At 37.6% G+C, this 19649-nt stretch overlaps 2 protein-coding genes across 4 annotated transcripts; both read left to right on the top strand.

The window, feature by feature from the left end:
* The first annotated feature begins 758 nt into the window (after positions 1 to 758).
* LOC122040900 (protein RETARDED ROOT GROWTH-LIKE-like) lies at positions 759 to 9193 on the top strand. Of its 2 annotated transcripts, none has more exons than XR_006128744.1 (7): positions 759 to 1172; positions 1268 to 1382; positions 2093 to 2255; positions 7718 to 7866; positions 7948 to 8099; positions 8704 to 8813; positions 8908 to 9193. XR_006128744.1 is itself a non-coding variant. In XM_042600388.1 (7 exons), exons 1-7 carry the CDS (start codon positions 814 to 816, stop codon positions 9013 to 9015), a joined length of 1161 nt encoding a protein of 386 aa, XP_042456322.1. In that variant the 5' UTR covers positions 759 to 813; the 3' UTR covers positions 9016 to 9193. The 2 variants fall into 2 exon arrangements, 1 of the variants encoding a protein (XP_042456322.1); XM_042600388.1 differs by having other exon boundaries at positions 8699 to 8813.
* LOC122040901 lies at positions 5274 to 7702 on the top strand. Of its 2 annotated transcripts, XR_006128745.1 has the most exons (4): positions 5274 to 5780; positions 5884 to 6002; positions 6107 to 6459; positions 6545 to 7702. XR_006128745.1 is itself a non-coding variant. In XM_042600389.1 (3 exons), the coding sequence occupies exons 1-3, from the start codon at positions 5657 to 5659 to the stop codon at positions 6302 to 6304; spliced, it is 441 nt and encodes a 146-aa protein (XP_042456323.1). In that variant the 5' UTR covers positions 5274 to 5656; the 3' UTR covers positions 6305 to 7700. The 2 variants fall into 2 exon arrangements, 1 of the variants encoding a protein (XP_042456323.1); XM_042600389.1 differs by having other exon boundaries at positions 6107 to 7700.
* Positions 9194 to 19649: the final 10456 nt, after the last annotated feature.

Below are 19649 nucleotides of genomic sequence, written 5' to 3'. Positions count from 1 at the left end.
AGAGGAGATTGATTATTTTTTGTTGTGTGTCATTTGGTATAAATAAAACTATGATACACCTTTTGATAAATACATAATTCGACTTATGTCTTTTGATAAATTATCAATAAAAATATGTAACAAATTAATATGTATATTAAAAAATAAATTATAATATAGAAAAATAGAATATTTTAATGAATATTTTTTTTAAGGTTGGAAACGAGGTTTTGGAGTTATAAAAATATTTGTTAGCATGGTCGAAGATTGTTTGAGCCCACAAGATCCTCAAATCAATCCTAAATAAAGCAACTACTGATTTCACATTTAGCTAATATGTCTGTCAAATTTTTACTCCCAATCAGTATTTTATATATTACCAACTGAGCACTTACATTACAAATAACAAATCTGCCGCAGGCTACAGCTAAGAGCAATTTTAATAAGATAATAATAATTTAGTATAATAATTTTTTATTTATAGTAAGTTTTACTAAATATAAGTAAGTTTATTTTACATCATAACCATTTAAGTTAAAATTAGAAGTGATCAAAACTTGTGTTAAATCGAACGGAAGTAATTTAAAAATTAAATTTGATTTATTCGAAAGTGTTTTTAATATCGATTATTTGAATTAAATCGATTCGGTTACTTTTAAAAAATGATTAAATCTATTAAATTGATATTTTATTAAATAATAAAAAATATTAAGATTTAAAAAATATAAATTGATAAAAGTTTTTATAAATTAATTTGTGACATTGTTATTTTTATTTTTTAAATCTTTGTGCCCTGCTAGCAGTAGCACCGGTGGTTTGTGAAGACGCGCCGCCATGGCGATGTTGGAGTTATGCGCCCGCGCAAGGCATCTCAAGTCTCTACTCTCTTCGTCCTCGTCTCTTGCTCTTCTCCGTCCACACTATGCCCTCCGCCATGGTTCCTCCGAAGCCCTCGTTCATCCCTGCCGTAGCCTCTCCTCCGTATCCTCCCTCTTTCGTATCAGTCGACGCCCCCTGCTCCTCCTCTCCCCTTTCAATCCCCACTTTTCTTCCGCCCCTTCCGACCCCGCGGTTGACTTCCAGGAGGATCAGAAGCCACTTGCGCCTTGCCCCGCCCATAAAGAGCAGGAGGGCTACATCTCGGAGAAGCAAAGCCGGTTCATCCCTGTCAAGACTTATTTCCTTTGCACTAGGTGTACCAATTAGCTTGTGTCTTTCATACTATTGTAATTTCTGTATTCTTCTTCTTGTTGATTGCGATGGTGACAGTGCTGTTGAATTATCGCAGTATTGATTTGAGGGGCTTGCAGGCTCAGAACGCGGCCAATGTCGTCATGCCTTCTACCTCTCGCGCCTCGAAATGCATTGTTCTCCGATACTATGATGTTGGAGACGATGCTGAAGTAAGCTATTTTTTTTGCACCAGGCTGCCAATTTTTTTCTTCTTTCTCGAATATGAAGAGTTACTTATTGTCATGATTTAATGATGTTCAGTTGAAAACTCATGTAAGCAAGCTTTCAAGAACTAACAATTCCAAAATTTGTTCAATATGGCTTAAGTTTGTATTGGCAATTGTTTATTTCTGTTTAGTGACTAATCAGAAAGGGATTCCGTGGTGGCTGAATACTCGATTGCTATCATCATGCTCAACAGCTAGGTGTTGTGTAAGATTTCAAGAGTAGAACAACTAGCCAACTCGATTAGTAACCTGCCACGGTACAGACCTGGGTTCCATTTGTGACTGGTGCATTAGCTTCATTTTACCAAAACAAAAAACAAAAAGAACACACAAAGACAACACATCTATTTAGTCTTTTGATATTTAGCAATTTCAGCTTTAGAATGTCCTTGATATATTATACCCCTCAGTTTTCAGTTGTGACAAGTAAGTTGTACTACAATGATCGGAATGAGACCCTAGATTCCAAGGTTATATATGCTTCGGTTGAGTATGCTCACCGCAATGTACTAGAACTAGAATTGTTGTTAGCTACTTTTTCATTTAGCTTATGCCATGACCTTCATTTAAAGATTGTGATTTTTTTTTTTTTTCGAAAATCCTAGTAGATTGATTTGGTTTATGTAATGTAAGCTTTTTCTCTCATGTTGCAGGTCATGAAGATGGATTTTGCAAGTGAAAGCCCTTGTCATTATATGCTGGTGTTCTATTATGGTTCTGTCGTCTTATTCAATGTTTCTGACCATGAAGCTGATAGCTATCTCAAGATTGTTAAAAAACATGCTTCAGGCTTACTTCCAGAAATGAGAAAGGACGGTAAGTATTCCAAATTGTTCTATTAGCTAATAGTGCAATTTACTAAAGCAATATTCATATTATATGTGTGTGTACATGGATGGACGAAAATGATAGAAAATATTTGGGAAAATGATCCACCGTGTTCTTTTTATCATTGCATAGAATTCATAACTCATTCTTTTTTTTCCCTTGTTAAGTTTATACCAGCATGCATAGTTGTGAAAATCAATATTGATATTGGGATTGGATGGTGACAATTTGCATTAGAAGACATTCAAAAATTTAGAAGTTTGGGTTTGAGTTAAATAAAATGAGTTATAAATGGTCAACTTGGTTATGATCCCCAAATAAATGTGGCTATACAAGTTTCATTAATTGACCAATGATGACTCATTTATTACTTGCGTATCAATTGATATGCATAATTCACAATTAATACCGTAATCTCTTATCATTCTTATTAATATAAGTTTAGATTGCTTTATATATTATGTTAAATTTTACATAACTTCAATTAAACGGTTTTGTCGTGTCAATGCAGGTACTTTACTATTCATGTTTGAATTACAAATTTTGATCCAAATAAAATGGGTCAGGTTTAGGTTGGAATTAAATAGGTTACTAAATAATACCCCTAGATGCATATTATGTTTCATTAAATATAAGATTATTAGTAATAAAAGATATTATTAATCTTAATATCATATGATTATTCTCAAGCTAATAATATCAAAAAAAAATTATTTCGTACCATATATTAGAAACATTAAATGGTATAAACACTAACATATAAATGTATATTTTTTAGATTATTGATAAATTTTTAAAAAATATATGTATATATATAGCTAGATATAGATTTATGATAATTAAGAAAATGCATTTGGACATAAAAAGTCATTCATAATGTATTATTTTTTATAATTATATTTCTGTTTAATGTAAATTCTTATAGGGCTTAGTTGTGAATATGATGCTGCATTTGAGGTCATTGTTAAGACAGTCATCTGTAGATTTTCTTAGTCTATATCTAGCAGTGTATTCAATAGCGGCGAATAGCGCGCTACATAGCGCGCTATCGCGCGCTACGACCAGCGAACGCTGCAGAGCGTTCGCTGAATCGCGATTGTCCCGAATAGCCCACGCTATTCGGGACAAAAGCGTCGATAGCGCACATAGCGTGCGCTATCATGCCCTAGCGCCCCATAGCGGGCGCTAAAATTACAAATTGCTTACCAATAGCTAGGGCAAAGGTGAGTCGAATCGTGACTGTGGCAGAGGCGAAGGTAGGGCAGACTGCAGAGGCGACAGGCGGCGATCGGCGAGCAGCGAGCGGCGAGCGGTGACCTGTGAGTGGTGGCGAGGGACAGCGATTGGAGGTAAGCTTTTCTCCTTCCTTTCGTTTTCTTCGTTTAGGTTTTCCTTCTCGTTTTTTTTCTCGAAGGAGCAAAAACGATTTCGCGATTTCCAGAAGTCGGGCATCTGGATCGATCCAGCGATCGATCCAGGGTCGAACAGAAAGGATCTGGATCGATCGCTGGATCGATCCAGATCCTTTCTGTTCGACCCTGGATCGATCCTGGATCGATCCAGATGCCCGATTCCGGAAATCGCGAAATCGTTTTTGATCCTTCGACTGGATCGGTCGCTGGATCGATCCAGATCCTTTCTGTTCGACCCTGGATCGATCGCTGGATCGATCCAATTCCTTGGATCGATGCAATGATCGATCCAGATGCCCTGGATTGATTTTTTTTTTTTTTTTGCTGATTTGTTTCTAATTAATTAATTATTTATTCTGATTTTTTTCTTTTGTTTTTCTAGGATTTTGATTGTCTAGTTAGAATTTGCAATGTCTACGAATTTATCAAAAAAAGATAAAAAAGATATTGGTTGGAAGTATTGTTATCAAAATGAAGGGGAAAAAGCTGTTCGGTGCAAATTTTGTCATCATATATCGAATGGAGGGATTACTCGCTTGAAGGAACATTTAGCTCAAACTCATAAAGGGGTTGCACCTTGTGTTAGTGTTCCGGATGATATTAAGAAAGAAATTAGAGAATCACTTGACAAAATTAGAGCATCTAAAAGTAAACAAACTGAATTGTTACGAGAGATCGGTGAAGGTCCCCAAAGTATGATTACGCAATCATCAAAAGTTGGAAGTGTAGGGGGAAATTCAATTGGATGTTCTGGTAGTGGTGAATCAAAAGGTAAAGGTACTCTTCATTGGTTTGTTAGTTCCGAACCTCAACAAACAACCCTAAATTCGACATACAAAAAAGATTTGTTGGTTGATGTGAAGCGTAGAATTGGTCGTTTTATTTACTCTGCTGCACTTCCGTTTAATGTTGTGAATGATCCTTATTGGCTGCCTATGGTTGAGGGCATTGCGGAATATGGAAGAGGGTTCAAGCCTCCTTCAATGCATGAGTTAAGAACTTGGATACTTAAAGCTGAGGTTGATGGCATCAACCTAATATATGAGGAGCATAAAAAGGCATGGAAAAAATATGGATGCACTATTATGTCCGATGGTTGGACGGATGGAAAGAATAGAAGTTTGATCAATTTTTTAGTAAATAGTCCCGCCGGCACTTTATTTTTGAAATCTATTGATGCATCAGATTCTATTAAAAATGGGGAATTGATCTTTAAATATCTTAATGATGTTGTTGATGAGGTGGGAGAGGAAAATGTAATTCAAATTGTCACGGATAATGCTTCGAATTGCATTAAGGCAGGGAAAAAAGTATGGAGACTAGACATAGAATTTGTGGACACCTTGTGCGGCGCATTGCATCGATCTAATGTTGGAGGATATTGCAAAGTTGAAGATTTTTCCGACACAATTGAGCATGCTAAGATGGTTGTGAAGTTCCTTTACGGTCATGGGACTATACTTTCTTTGATGAGAAAGTATACAAACGGTAAAGAAATTCTCCGTTCCGTTGTTACTCACTTTCTACTTCATTTCTCACTCTTGAGTATGTATAAGGTTAAAAGCCACTTGAACAAATGTTTGCTTCAAAGATTGGGTTAGTTCACCACTATCTCAAACAACTCAGGGGAAGGTCGTGAAGAGAATTGTTATTAATGATCCCAACTTTTGGCCACATGTTGCATTTTGTGTTAAGAGTGTTGTTCCTCTTGTAAGTGTGTTAAGGGAAGTTGATTCGGAGGAGAGATCGGCCATGGGATATATTTATGAACTTATGGATAAGGCAAAAGAGACAATAAAATTTAATTGTGGGGGAGTTGACAGAAAATACAAACCCATTTGGAAAAAAATTGATTCATGATGGACTCCACAACTTCATCATCCTCTACACGCGGCCGGGTACTATTTGAATCCGCAATTGCGTTATGAAGAAAGATTTTCTTATTGTGATGAAGTTAGAGATGGATTGTATACTTGCATGGATAGGATGTTGTCTTCTGATGATCGTCTTAAAGCAGACATCCAATTGGACTTATATAATAAAGCTGAAGGAGAATTTGGAACTCCAATAGCAAAACGAACAAGAATGTTGCGAACTCCGGGTAAAATTTTCTTCTTGTAACCATTCTTGTAAAATTATACTAGCATTCATATTTTAAAATTATATACATTCTTGTAATTTTTTTTAATGTTATTACTTATTAGTCTCGTGGTGGGAACGTTTTGGAAGTAAGACACCCGAGCTTACTACATTTGCAATTCGAGTGCTTGGTCTCACTTGTAGTGCTTCGGGATGTGAAAGAAATTGGAGCACTTTTGAATCGGTGAGTATTCTAAGATTCTAACTCTACTTGAATTTTAATTGTTTTATAATTTTCATATCATTGTTTATTTATATATATATATGTTTTCTTTTTTGTAATATTAGATTCATACAAAAAAGAGAAATAGACTTGAACATGCAAAGTTGAATGCGTTGGTGTTTGTGAAATATAACTTCAAGCTTAGGGAGAGAAGTATTAGGAGGAGAGACAAGATTGATCCCATTGTAGTTGATGAAATTAATTCAGATGATGAATGGATATCTAAGAAAGAAGGTCCAGTTCTCCCTGTAACTACTAAATGACTTGAAGATGATTAATTATTTGAAAGTGATCCTATTGTGAGCGTGCCATCTGCTACCTTTGAAAGTCTTTTCGACTCAGATAAGCGAGTCGAAGATGTTGAGGATATAGTTGAAGTTCCTCCTACGAATTCAAAAAAGAGTTGCTGAAAATTCAAGTAAGCACTAAGCATATGCAAATTATTTATTTATATCTACTTCATCTATAATTGATTCTTAAATGTTGTATCTCTTATATAATAGGTGGAAGCAAAGACAAACAAGCAAGGTTGAGTCTTGTTGATGTGGAAGATAATCATCTTGATGCTGAAAATTATGGAGTAATTCCAACTTTTGATAGTGGAAATTTTCTAACCATAGACACTATTGATGATGATAGTGATATAGAGTTGGATGATACTGATTATTTTTAAGTTATGTTGTTTTAATTATAAGACTTTTTAAATTGTTGGTATGGGATATTTTGACATGTAATGAATTATTATGATTAATTTTAGGTTATGTTATTTTCATTTTACTTATATAAGTATATTTTATTTTTTAAAATTTAAACATTGACGTGCACGAAAAGCTTGCGCTATACGCTACGCTATTTACGCTACGCAATGACAAGACAAAAACGCTATGAACCAACACTACGCGATTTAAAACACTGATATCTAGTTGAAAATCTTCAGCAACGCTCAATAATAAATCCTCAAACTCGTTATGAATTTCATACACATTTGTTAGGTTTCAAGTTTGGACTTGGGATCAATCAAAAGTCAGCTAGATCTTTAGAGTTTTTGAAAATCAACTTAATTAGATAAAATTTCAAATGATCATTCTTTCACTTTAAATTTGACTAAATTTCAACCATTTTCATATACTTTCAAGTGAAATCTAACTTTTTTTTTAAACTATTTTCTATGAATATCATTTTTTAAAAAACTTTATATATCCTCACGTGATGATTGATTTCTCAAAGGAGATTGGATTGACCTTTATTGATACTCATTAAACTGGAGAGATCCATATCGATAGCAGCTTATTTTAATAGCTAAACTTAATAGAGATTCATTATACCTTTTTGAAGCTTATTGCTATTTGTAATGTAAAACTTAATCATCTAGGTAATACACTTTGTATTTTTATTTTTAAGCATAATATTCTATCCAAGGAAGCATCATAAAATTTGGGATACACTTCCAGATAAAGAAATAACTGGCTTACAGTAGTTGTATGGTACAAGTACATCTTTAAATATGAGCATCTTTCTCAGTTTTCTATCTAATCTCTATTTTTTACATAGAGCTTATTGTCTTCAATTAAGGTTTATAGACACTCACTTTTTATGTTAATTTATTATTGAACTTAAAAAATATAAGTTTCTGTATTTGACTTCTCTAACTGTAGTTTGAATTGTTGACATTCTAGATTTTGCAATAGTCGAGAAACCAACTCTAGACACTTGGATGCAAGGAGGACTTGATTTTATAGTGTTGAAGACTTTTAACCTGGATGGCATCCGGATTATAGGAAGTGTTCTTAGTCAAAGCATTGCTTTAGATTACTACATCCGTCAAGTATGGTGCAAGATATTTATCATACACCAAAATGCATTGATTTTTAGCCCTTACATAAAGTTTACATGTTATATTTGTTAGGTTGATGGAATGGTGGCAGAGTTTGCAGAAATCAACCGTAGCATGGAGATGATTGGAACTTGTACAATGAAAAGAAATCAACTTTTTCAGTTAGTGTGGAAATCAAATTCTAATCTGACTGCTGTCATTCTTAAACTAGGGATTTTTGAAGGGTAAACCTTCATACTGCAATCTTTAATTATCTATGGAAATAATTGATTTGTCTATCTCATGAACCAATGGTATTTAGTGTTCTTCGATTCCTTGTATGAATTTTAAATATCTTTCTGAAGCATAAGTTCTTGTTTAAAAATGATTAGTTTTATTTTTTCTCCATGTCATTAGGATAATTTGAGTTATTTTTTTTCCACAAAATCCTTTGCCATGTGTTTTTTCTTGAATTATAATATCTATATTATTAGTGTTTTTAATATTATAATTTGTGAAAAAAATATCACTTAGTAGTTATTGCCTTCTAGAATTATGAAACCTTTATACTAGTATATGTTTTAGAGTAATCTAATATTAGATAAGAACAAAAGAATGCATTCGGACAGTAACTGTGCCATTACGTATGCATGTCAGTTAATTTCCCCTTATGCATTCTAATGGTAGCAAAGGGCAAAAGTTTGAGTGATTCTATTTTATTATTGTTTTAAAGCTTATTCCTTAATTTCATTTTGATTCAACATTTGCCATGACTAAGACTTTCTTGTTAACTTATTATATAGTGTGATATATTTGGTACATCGTCTCTCATTTCATCCTGCAGTTCAGATATTGCTTGGAAGAATGCCAATTATGCACAGGTATGGGAGTATCTTCGGGATGAATATGAGCTAACACAGAGATTTGGAAATCTTGATTTTAAGCTAAAATATATAGGGGTAACCTCTTGCCTTTGCCATTTCAAGCCATTTCTAGTTTTCCCACTGTCAAGCCCATCGTTAAGGTTTCTTAACATATTTGCTCCTTGTGCAGAATAATATTCACTTTCTTCAGGAGATGCTTCAGAATCGGACATCTGTTGGGTTGGAGTGGATAATCATTTGTTTGATCGCTTTGGAAATTCTCATTGCGCTTCTATAAAACTAACAATTTCACATCCTGAGTAAGGCCTGAAGAATAGTCGATAAGGATCTATTTGATTATAGGAAAATAAAAATACACATTGTACAGTTTTCCGGCATAAAATGAAATGTACCTTAAATAGTGCTAATGGACATTTTTTATTTTACAAGATCAATGTATCATTCTATTATCTTTACTTTTGGCATTATTCTGTTGGCCTCACATATCCAAAGCATTATTTTTACAGTTGAATAGGCAAACAGGATTATCCAAATTAGTCCTACACACTGCTGCAGCATCTCCTGCTGCCTTTTGAAGGATTCCATCTTCTGCATCCTTTTTTTGCTTATGAACACGTCCACGACACTGTTGATCTCATCCTCGAGGCTGAACTCCGCAACCTCCTTCGTGTTCCTGAATATATCAATTAAGATCTTTGTTCTCATAGTCATCTTCTTCATAACAATACTTGATGAATTCTATCAGCTCAGTGTTTGCAGCGCTGTAGAGTACAATCGCCTGTTGCGATCCTCAGCTAAGTTCGAATCTCCCTCGCCCTACTCTTAGCTCCCCATCAGCGAATGGATCTTGTGGTTGATCGCTCTGGTCAGAACCTTCTTGTCCTGGAGCAGTCCAAGGACGGGAAACCTGCTCTTCAAGGCGCTCGTTTTGCACTTAGCTGCTATCGACTTTGCATGCTGACGACCATCGAGAATAGAATTTTTAAGAATTTATCATGATGTAACGGTCAAGAACTGACAATCTGAAATTTATCCTACTATGTACTAACATCCATGTATATATATTTATTTCTTTTCATATTTATGAGATGAATATTAAAGAATCATTAAAGTAACGAATCTATATTTTTTTTTTCAAAAATAAATAGCCAGGGCCTTCATGCTTAGTGCACCGAGCTTGTATGTGAATCAAGGATGAATACTTTGGCATGAACAAAGTGACACAGTGCTTGTTATCTATGCAAAGAGAGATACAAAAGATGTGGACTAATTTGGATCAAAATTGCATGGGGAACCGAGTCATTTTATAGAGGATTGGAGTAAGGTGGTGAACATTTTTGGACCTCGATCGGACTTTAACACTTAAGGAAACTTAATGGCTAAGCAGATAGGCATAATCCAAGTGAAAATGCTAAAAATCAGGGAAAAAGTTGGAGAAAGGAATCATCGCGTGCCGGGATTCTTTGGGGAAGGCACAACTTTGCACAACTTTAGAGCACTCTCAGAATTTGCATGACTGGTGACGCTAGGCTAATGCTACATTCATGCCCAGCTTAGATGATCCCGAGTTTCATCCGATCATATTTTTGTTCAGGCACTTTGACCAGTCCAGACGCCTAGATCAATCCAAGCATTCACGCTAGTTGCCTTCCATTTGCTTCTATTTACTCTCCCAGTCTTATTTCCAGCTCCAGGTTCCTGTAAGACAAACATACAATAACAAACAACCAACCTAAGTCTTAATCATGTAAGTTTACTTGATCTACTAGGCTTACCTTTTGCTTAGAGGTCCCTCCTCCAAGTCTACCACCTAGGGGTCAATCCCTTAGAATCAAGTCATACTCCTTAAAATCTATCCAACCTATTAGGCTTCATACTTGGAGTTCACTCTTCCAAGACTTCCCATTACCTAAGATTACCTCCCCTAGGATTTTTACTGTCTAATTTTACTCACTGGAACTTTCACTACCTAACTTCACTCACTAGGGTCATGGCTTCACTCATCAAAATTTTCATCACTTAGCTTCACATACTAGGACCTAACTTCATTCACTATGACTTTCACCACTTAGCTTCACTCACTAGTGTAGGATCGAAAAGCACTAGAAGAGGAGGGGGGGTGTTTAGCTCTCATGACGTTTTCAAGTTTTTCGTAAAACAATAGAGAAAACACAGTGGAAATAGAATTAAGAAACGGGAATACAAAAGATAATTGCAAACACAAGTATTTTTTTACTTGTTTCAGAGCCTTCGGCAACTCCTACTCTAAATCCCACACTCCGAGGGTGCTTTCGTTGGGCAATCACTATCAGTTCAAATAAGGCTACAGAATTGAAGTACAAGAACTATAAAGTAAAGTTACAGACAACAAAGAGAATTAAAAGAACTTGATCATAGGTTGTTGGAGCAAGGTTTGAGTATCGTCAAGAGCTTTTCGGAGCAACGCACAAGCAAGGAAGTCATAAAAATTGTTGTTCGATGATGCTGGTCGAGATCCTTTATATAGCACTATTCCGAGCGCCTGAACTATCCCTGGGCTCCTAGAGTGCTGACATGGCTGTACCTCGGCGAAAGCTTATCTCTGAAAATTTTACTAACTCTGGTTGCTCGGACCGGTCCAGGCACCTGGACCTGACGTGTGTCGACTAATCAGTGAGGGCCACCTCAACTAGTCACCAGAGCAATTCCTATGTTCAATGGGATCAGAAGCAAATAATAAAATTAAGACTTGTATCCAAATTTTCAAAAAATTAGAGTTTTATCTTCAATCCTAATTTTAAAAAATTATGGGTTGTATCCAAATTTAGGGATTTTTGAATTTATACCTCAAATTCTTGAAATTCCAGCTCCTAGACAAAATTTATTAGCATCTAATTCGAAAATTGAATCAAAATAAAACAACAATTACCCAAGGAGAATGGGAAGGGCCACAGCTATGGGTTGAATTGGATATTGCGTGGAGATGTAATTGCTAGTTGATATAGGTATGTGTGTGAGTGTGTGTGTATATATATATAGGGGGGGGGGGGGGGGGGTTAAGACTGTGTAAGTTTTGGATTATCTCTTTCATCATGAGCCACCAACAATACAAGTATAATTAAAAAAAAAAAATATTGGGCCCCTTTCTTGGTCGGGCCCTCAGACGGCTACTTGTTTGGCCTCACAGAAGGTCTGACTTTGCTAGTCGCCCGCTTGGTTCTCCCTTTTCTCAGGTGCCTGGACCAACTCTGGGCGGCCAGACATCCGGGCACTTGGATTGTGTTCGGGCGCTTGGACCACCTTTTTCCAGCCTTTTGATTTCCTACATCACAAGGTTAGCACAATAAGAAAAACATTATAATCTAATTTGACAGTTTCAAGACTATCCGGTTCTGACTTTCAGATTTCCATAAAACCCTAGATCGAACCGACGCCCGCTGTCCCTCTATAGGGAGTGTGTCCTCACCAACTCCTCTCAAGAGAGTTTACCTGATGTCAAACTGGTCCTTTAAACCATTTAGACTTTTTCTTAGCAATCTTGACTTGGGACTTTCGATTCTCGACTCATCCATACTTTCGCCTGGTGTTCGCGACCCCCAGGGCTTTCACCTACTGTCCTCGACCTGTAGAATTTTTCACCAGACGTCCTCGATCTGCCTACACTTCCACTCCATCCCTCAAATCAGGACTTCCTTGCCTAGTCGCAACTAGGGCTTTCCACATACTTGCCTAAACTCTCTTAGGACCTTCTTGCACACTCAGTCGGATTTATTAGCATTGGGGTTATAAGTCTCATGCGGATGCATGCTTTAGACATTTTCATAAAAATATGCGCAATGAAAAAATGAAAATATAATAAATGCTAATTTAGTACAACACACACCCACGTATGCAAGATATAACATGTGCAAACATAAGCGCAAAAAAAAAATTATGAAATAAAAGAATAACAATTATTCTAGGCGTACCCTATGGATGATGCGAAGGAAAAGGGCATCAACTTTCACAACATTCACGAACCTCGTCTCTATTCGTATCCACACTAAAATCTTCAAGACAACTATGGTGAGCAACAAGGTTTGCCTCCGATTGGTACTAGCCAAGTGTGGAGGTGATGCAATCCCAGAGGAGAAGAAGAAGCGAAGAAGTTTTGGAATAAAAATCTCCCTTGGCTTCTTGGTGGTCGGCGGCAAGGAGAGGGAGAGGAGAGAAAGGGCCGCTAGGGTTTTCCAAAAACCTAAACCAATAAACCTACGTTAATATGGTTCTCCTCATAGAGGAGTATTTATAAACCTCTACATGACTTAGGAAGCAAGTAATTTCCTCAACCCAATAAGCAAAACTAAGTTGATCCATTACTATTAAGAATAAATTTGGTTCAAAACCAAACTATCTTGGTTCATAATTAAACCAAACCTTTTTGGTTTATTATTAAACTAATTATTTCATAACTAAACTAAACCTCTTTTGGTTTATTATCAAACCATTATAAAATCATATCTTCTACAATAGTCATGGCTCATCGGCACTTCTGTTTCAACAAATATCTTTCCATATTTCTCTTTTATTTGGTCTAACCAAACATCTTATCTCTTGATGTTAGAATCAAATTCTCAAACTTGTTTTACATCATTCAGATACTCATAGTGCGTGTGACACAATATGTTTCTGATTTATCTTAGTCATCCATAATTAACTATTTAATTATAGATTGATCATGAGTGACACCTAGTAGTACATTATGATCCTCAATTAACCAGAAAATCATAGTTGATTACAGAACAAGTTCTAAACCCTTCATCAGTTACAGTGAATTGTGTTTCATTTCATTCACTCGTCTTATATCCACTTAGTTCAAGATATGATCTGTGTGTCTATCCCCACAAGCCTAACTAAGCCACACCTATTCCAAGTAATATTTACTTGTCCTGTGAATTCAAATTACTCTAATCATGTGTCTAAGAGTCTCATACTCTTAACATGTGATGTTTTGCAAAGGCTTTGAGTAACAACCCTGATAAGTGGCTATAGGGTATACATTGGATCGAGATGCACGTGAGAGTGGGGGGGGGGGGGGGGGGATCACGTGATTTTGTAAAACTCTTTTTTTTTCATTTTAAAACAAGAGTATGCAACGGAAAAAGAAATAGACAAAAGTGAAAATGACAAGAATACAAAGATTTACTTGGTTCAAAGATTTCGGTGATTCCTACTCCAAGACTGAGTTCCCGCAGACCTATCGGTGGGTAATCCACTAAATCCTCTTCTGGAACCTCCAGAAGAATAATTGAATGCAAAGAAAGTTGGAGAAGTGTAACACACTACACTTTCCGCTTGTTGAAAGTAAGTACAGTAATTAACCTTTTACCAAATACTTGTTTATAGTCGATCAGCTTGAGCTCGGTGTTTAGGCGACTTCTCGGTGGCAGTCAGACATAGTAGAGTCACAGTAAGGCAACAATAGTAAGCGGAAGCAATCGAAAAATTGGTCGGATGCGTAAAAGCTCGTATGGAAGTTCTTGCTTGAAGCTTGGTCGAGATACCCTTATAAAGTGTGTGGAAGGTGTCTTCCATAGCCTTGAAGGTGTCTCCAACCTACAAAGGTTTGATCCCAAACTTCTTACTCTTTATCTACAAGGAAATCTGAATTTTATCCTGCAAAAGACCCCTTCCATGACATTGAAGGCGCCTTCCATGAACAGTGCGAAGGAGCCTTCCATACCATAGAAGGTGCATCGAGTACTATTCACCCAAGACCTTTTGTGCTTCTTTTGCCCTTTAAAAAGTATTAGTCCAATAACTTGCAAGAGAATATTAGCACAATAATAATAAGAAGTAATAATTAGATCTTGTCTCCCCGAAATCAAGATCTAGTCAGGGTCTTAATTTAGGTTTCCAAAATGTACCTAAATTGGATCGATGCCTACTGTCCTTTTGAAAAGAAACACGTCCTCACTTAATTAGTCACTCTTCTTCAGTGACTAAACCCAAGTGCGCTGCTTCCTTATGCGCGAGCAGGTGCGCCGCTTCCTCACGTGAGGACCAAACCCAAGTGCGCTTCCTCACTCTCGGGGACAGAACTAAGAACCAGACCAAACCAGAGACTGGCAAAAATAAACCAGGCCGCCTGCAAGCGCGAGGCCCACGAGCTAGGGATTTGCACCCCCCCCCCCTGCGATGATCGCGTGCGTCGTGCCCGGTTTATGGATTTCCGGCTCGAATCCCCCGAAATCACCTGATTTAGGCTCGGCCCGCGCATGCGTATAGGTCCCCTTAACTTTGCTAAGTAAACATGGAAGGGCTCCATACATAAGGTCTTCCAACCTTTCTTTACTTAGCAATGTGAGACTAAATACATACATCTATGCATTACAAAAAACAAAAAATAATTTGAAATTAAAACTCAACAGTGGTGACGACGAAGAACTGTTCCAAGGTAAAGTGAAGTATGATAAGTTTACATAAGAATAGCAAAGGATTGGGATTAAGAGAAGTACAAAAAGCTTCAAAGTTTCCAAAATAGACCTTTATGGATGGCCAATTAATAAGAATGATAAGATTAGAGTATTAATTGTTTCTTAATGGAAGAAGCCCGGGTCTTCATGTTTAGTGTACCGAGCTTGTATGTGAATCAAGAACAGATGAATACTTTGGCATGAACAAAGTGGCACAGTGCTTGTATCAATGCAAAGAGAGATGCAGAAAGATGTGGACTAATTTGGATCAAAATTGCATGGGCAACGAGGCATTTTATAGAGGCTGGGTTAGAGGAAGATGGGGCAACATTTTGGCACCTCGATCGGACTTGACACTTGAGGAAACTTAATGGCTAAGCAGGTAGGCACAGTCCAAGGAAAGTGAAAATGCTAAAAATAAGGAAAAAAGTGTTGGAAAAAATTGAATGGAAACACGACGTGTGGGTTTCAGTCCCACAAAGAAAGTGAAGCATTCCGGCTGATTCGAAACAAAGGGGGTGAGAATCCAAGGCGCGGATGACCTCAACTCGAGGGGTCTTTTTGTGAACCCCATTGCTCATAAAATCGATCAGGACATGATATATCCGCGTAAGAAAGTCGCCAGCTTGCCTGCAAGCCATGTTGCAAGCTTGCATGCAAGCCACGTTGTGGCTTGTTGGCAAGTAGGCATGCCATGTGGCAAGCTTGCATACAAGCCACGTTGTGGCTTGTTGGCAAGCAGGCAAGCCACAACGTGGCTTGCTCGTTGGCAAGCATGTAGCTTGCTTGTTGGCAAGCATGCAAGCCACAGCGTGGCTTGCTTGTTGTGCTTGCAAGCCAACTTGTTGGCAAGACCAAGGTCTATATAAGACCTTTGAGAGGAATGAAGAGAATGCACAGAAAAACAAAAGCGAGCATTGTGTGAGAAGAGCACAAGTGAGCACGTGCTTCCATTCCTCCTTGACTCCCTATGTTTCCTTCCCTTCTGTTGTGCACTTCTTTTGCTCGACAGAAATAGCGATAGTTTTCGGATCTAGTTCAGATCGGTACGACAACCAGTGCTCGGTTGTGCTCGTAATCCTGTCGTTTTATCCTGGGAAACAGACGTCCACCTAATCCTCTGAGCACCGCGGAGAGGCCGAATCTGTTTTAAGGAGACAGCGCTCTGCTGGACTCGGCATCCACTCTGAGTTCGTTTTGTAGCTTTTGACATCCTATTAGCAACTCTCAGCAGCAACTTGGCGCCGCTCGACAACTCACGGTGTCCGCGACTCACCTACTCAGCGCGTGGCTCGGCTCGATAGAGTCGACAGTTTGAGATTATCTACTCAAACCTACTTGATTGTAAGTCCTTGTGACTCTGGTACACACTCAGAAGCGTGGAAAAGAGCTTCTGAGATGATCACACATATTGTAACGAGTTTACTCCCAGCAGAACTTAAAACAGATTCGTTCTGTTACCATGGCGGCAGAAAATGTTGAAATGCAACAGACTCAACATGTGTCGACCTCCTCCGCCCCGATTGGGAATGTGTCAATCAATCATGGGGAAAAGCCAGAAAAATTCACAGGAATGAATTTCAAGCGGTGGCAGCAGAAGATGTTCTTCTACTTAACCACGCTAGGTCTAGCACGTATCTTGACCAAGGAAACTCCCAAGGTTATTAAGGGTGTAGATGAGGTGAACACTCTCCTTCTGATCGACAAATGGAACGATTCTGAGTTCCTCTGTCGAAACTACATCCTCAACAATCTTACCGACTCACTCTATCTTATGTATTGTGAGATGAAAACGACAAAGGAACTGTGGGAATCTCTGGATAAGAAATATAAATCGAAGGATGCTGGGGCCAAAAAGTTTATTGTTGGTCGTTTCCTGGACTGTAAGATGAGTGACTCGAAGTCTGTAATCAGTCAAGTCCAGGAGCTTCAAGTACTCTTACAAGAAATTCACTCAGAAGGTATGACTCTGAGCGAAACCTTCCAAGTGGCAGCTATCATCGAAAAGCTACCAACTGGCTGGAAGGACTTTAAGAATTATCTAAAGCAAAAGCGGAAGGAAATGAACCTGGAGGAACTTGTTGTTCGCCTTCGTATAGAAGAAGACAACAAGAGTTCGGAGAGAAAACTGTTCTCTCAGGCTACTGTAAAAGCCAATGTTGTTGAGCACGGGCAAAACTCAAAACGGAAGCATCCAAAATCTTCCACGACGCAACCCAAAGGACAAAACATGAAAAAGAAGTTCTTAGGGAAATACTACAATTGTGATCGTATGGGTCACAAGGCTTCGGACTGTAAAAGGCCAAAGAAGAAAAAGCCTGAGGCCAACCTGGTAGGAGAACAGAATATGGATCTCTGCGCCGTGATCTCTGAGATGAACCTAATAGGTTCCAATCCTTGGCAATGGTGAATCGATATTGGAGCCACCAGACATGTGTGCTGCAGCAAAGAGCTACTCCACAACTTCGAAGAAGTCATTGGAGACAAACTGTTCATGGGGAACTCAGCAACCTCGGACATAATGGGCCAAGGAAAGGTGGTGCTGAAGATGATCTCGGGCAAGGATCTCACTCTGAACAATGTGCTGTATGTTCCGGAGATTCTAAAGAATCTAGTATCCGGATCACTGTTAAGCAAGCATGGCTTTCGCATTGTCTTTAAGTCAGACAGAGTTGTACTGTCCAAGAATGGAGTGTTTATAGGAAGGGACTATGTATCTGATGGGTTGTTTAAGCTCAATGTAATGGCCATTAAGCCCAAGATAAATAAAAATGAAAGCTCTTCCACTTATATTCTTGAGTCTTCGTGTTTGTGGCATGGTAGACTAGGACATGTTAACTACGATGTATTGCGTAGATTAATAAACATGCAAAGCATACCTACATTCCACCTTGACCCAAAACACAAGTGTGAGATTTGTGTTGAAGCGAAAATGACAAGGTTATCCTTTCAATATATTGAAAGAAGTAATGAACCACTTGACCTAATCCACACTGATGTGTGCGACCTAAAAGGTACGCCAACATGTGGTGGTAATAAATATTTCATCACTTTTGTAGATGATAACACAAAATGCTGTTATGTGTATCTTCTCAAAAGTAAGGATGAAGCTATAGAGAAATTTGCTCTATAAAAATGAGGATGAAAACCAGCGTAATAGAAAGATTAAGGTGGTTCGAAGTGACCGAGGTGGTGAATATGTATCACCATTCGCTGAGTTGTGTGCTGAACATGGAATCAGACACGAAACAACAGCTCCTTATACTCCTTAGCAAAATAGAGTTGCTGAGCGAAAGAATTGAACTCTAAAGGAGATGATGAATGTTCTTCTATTAAGCTCTGGACTGCTAGAGTTCATGTGGGGGGAAGCTGTATTAACAACTAATTACCTTTTAAATAAGGTGCCCCGGAAGAAAATAGATAAGAGTCTTTATGAGTTGTGGAATGGAATATAACCGTATTGGTTAGTCCTAGGAAAACGTACCGGTTCTACTGTACAAAATTTTTTGTACAAGTGTTGAACCTTTCCTTAAATAACCTATTGTATTCTTTAGAAGTTAAATTAGGAATCGCAGACAGAACTTAACATCATTGATTCCAAATTTAACTTATCTGTTTTTAATGGTTTAGATTTGAATCGCAAGCGGAACTTAACACTATTAATTTAAATTCACCTATGTTATTAATTCCATTAAATATTAATTTCCAAAATTGACTTCCAGGACTGCATGGCAAGGCACATAGCCTTCTTGGATATGGGAGCAACCACCACCGCCTAGACAAAATCTTTTAAGGAAAGTTAATATTTAATTTCCTTAAATAACTCTAGGTTAAGAAAAATGAACAATCGAATCACAAATTCGAAAAAGAAGAAAACACAAACTCGAAAAACTTATTCGAAAAACTAGATCTAATGCCTCTTGTGTTTGGAATTCTTACAAAGAAAAATAAACTAGCATGATGCGGAAAATAAATACTAGTAATACCTTTCTTTGTGAACTTTAATGACCTCTTGATCTTCTACCGTATTCCTCTTCTAACCTCAAACATTGTGTGGGCAACAATCTTCCGAGATGAGAACCACCAAATACCTTCTTCATCCTTCTAGGTTTCGGCCACCAAGAGTCCTTCTTGATAGATAGGTTCGGCCACCACCAATGCTCCAAGGGATGCTAGAGACTAGGCTTCCTTTCTCTCCTTCTTCTCCTTGCTTGATCCGGCCACCAAGAGAACTCCACCAATGAAGAAGTTTCGGCCACAATAAGGAGAGGAGAGAAAAAAAAGGGGCCGACCACACCACTAAGGAAGAGAGGGAGGAAGAAAAAGAATAGAGTTGTTCACAATGAAGACACCTCTACCCCCTCTTTTATATTCCTTGATCTTGGCAAATAAGGAAATTTTAATAAAAACTTCCTTAATTCCTTTGCCATGAAAAAAAATTATTTAATTAAAAACAATTTTCTTTTCTTAATTATAA

The sequence above is a fragment of the Zingiber officinale genome, chromosome 2A (genome assembly GCF_018446385.1).
Source record: "Zingiber officinale cultivar Zhangliang chromosome 2A, Zo_v1.1, whole genome shotgun sequence".
Lineage (NCBI taxonomy): Eukaryota > Viridiplantae > Streptophyta > Magnoliopsida > Zingiberales > Zingiberaceae > Zingiber > Zingiber officinale.
This window is presented reverse-complemented; position numbering and strand designations above follow the sequence as displayed.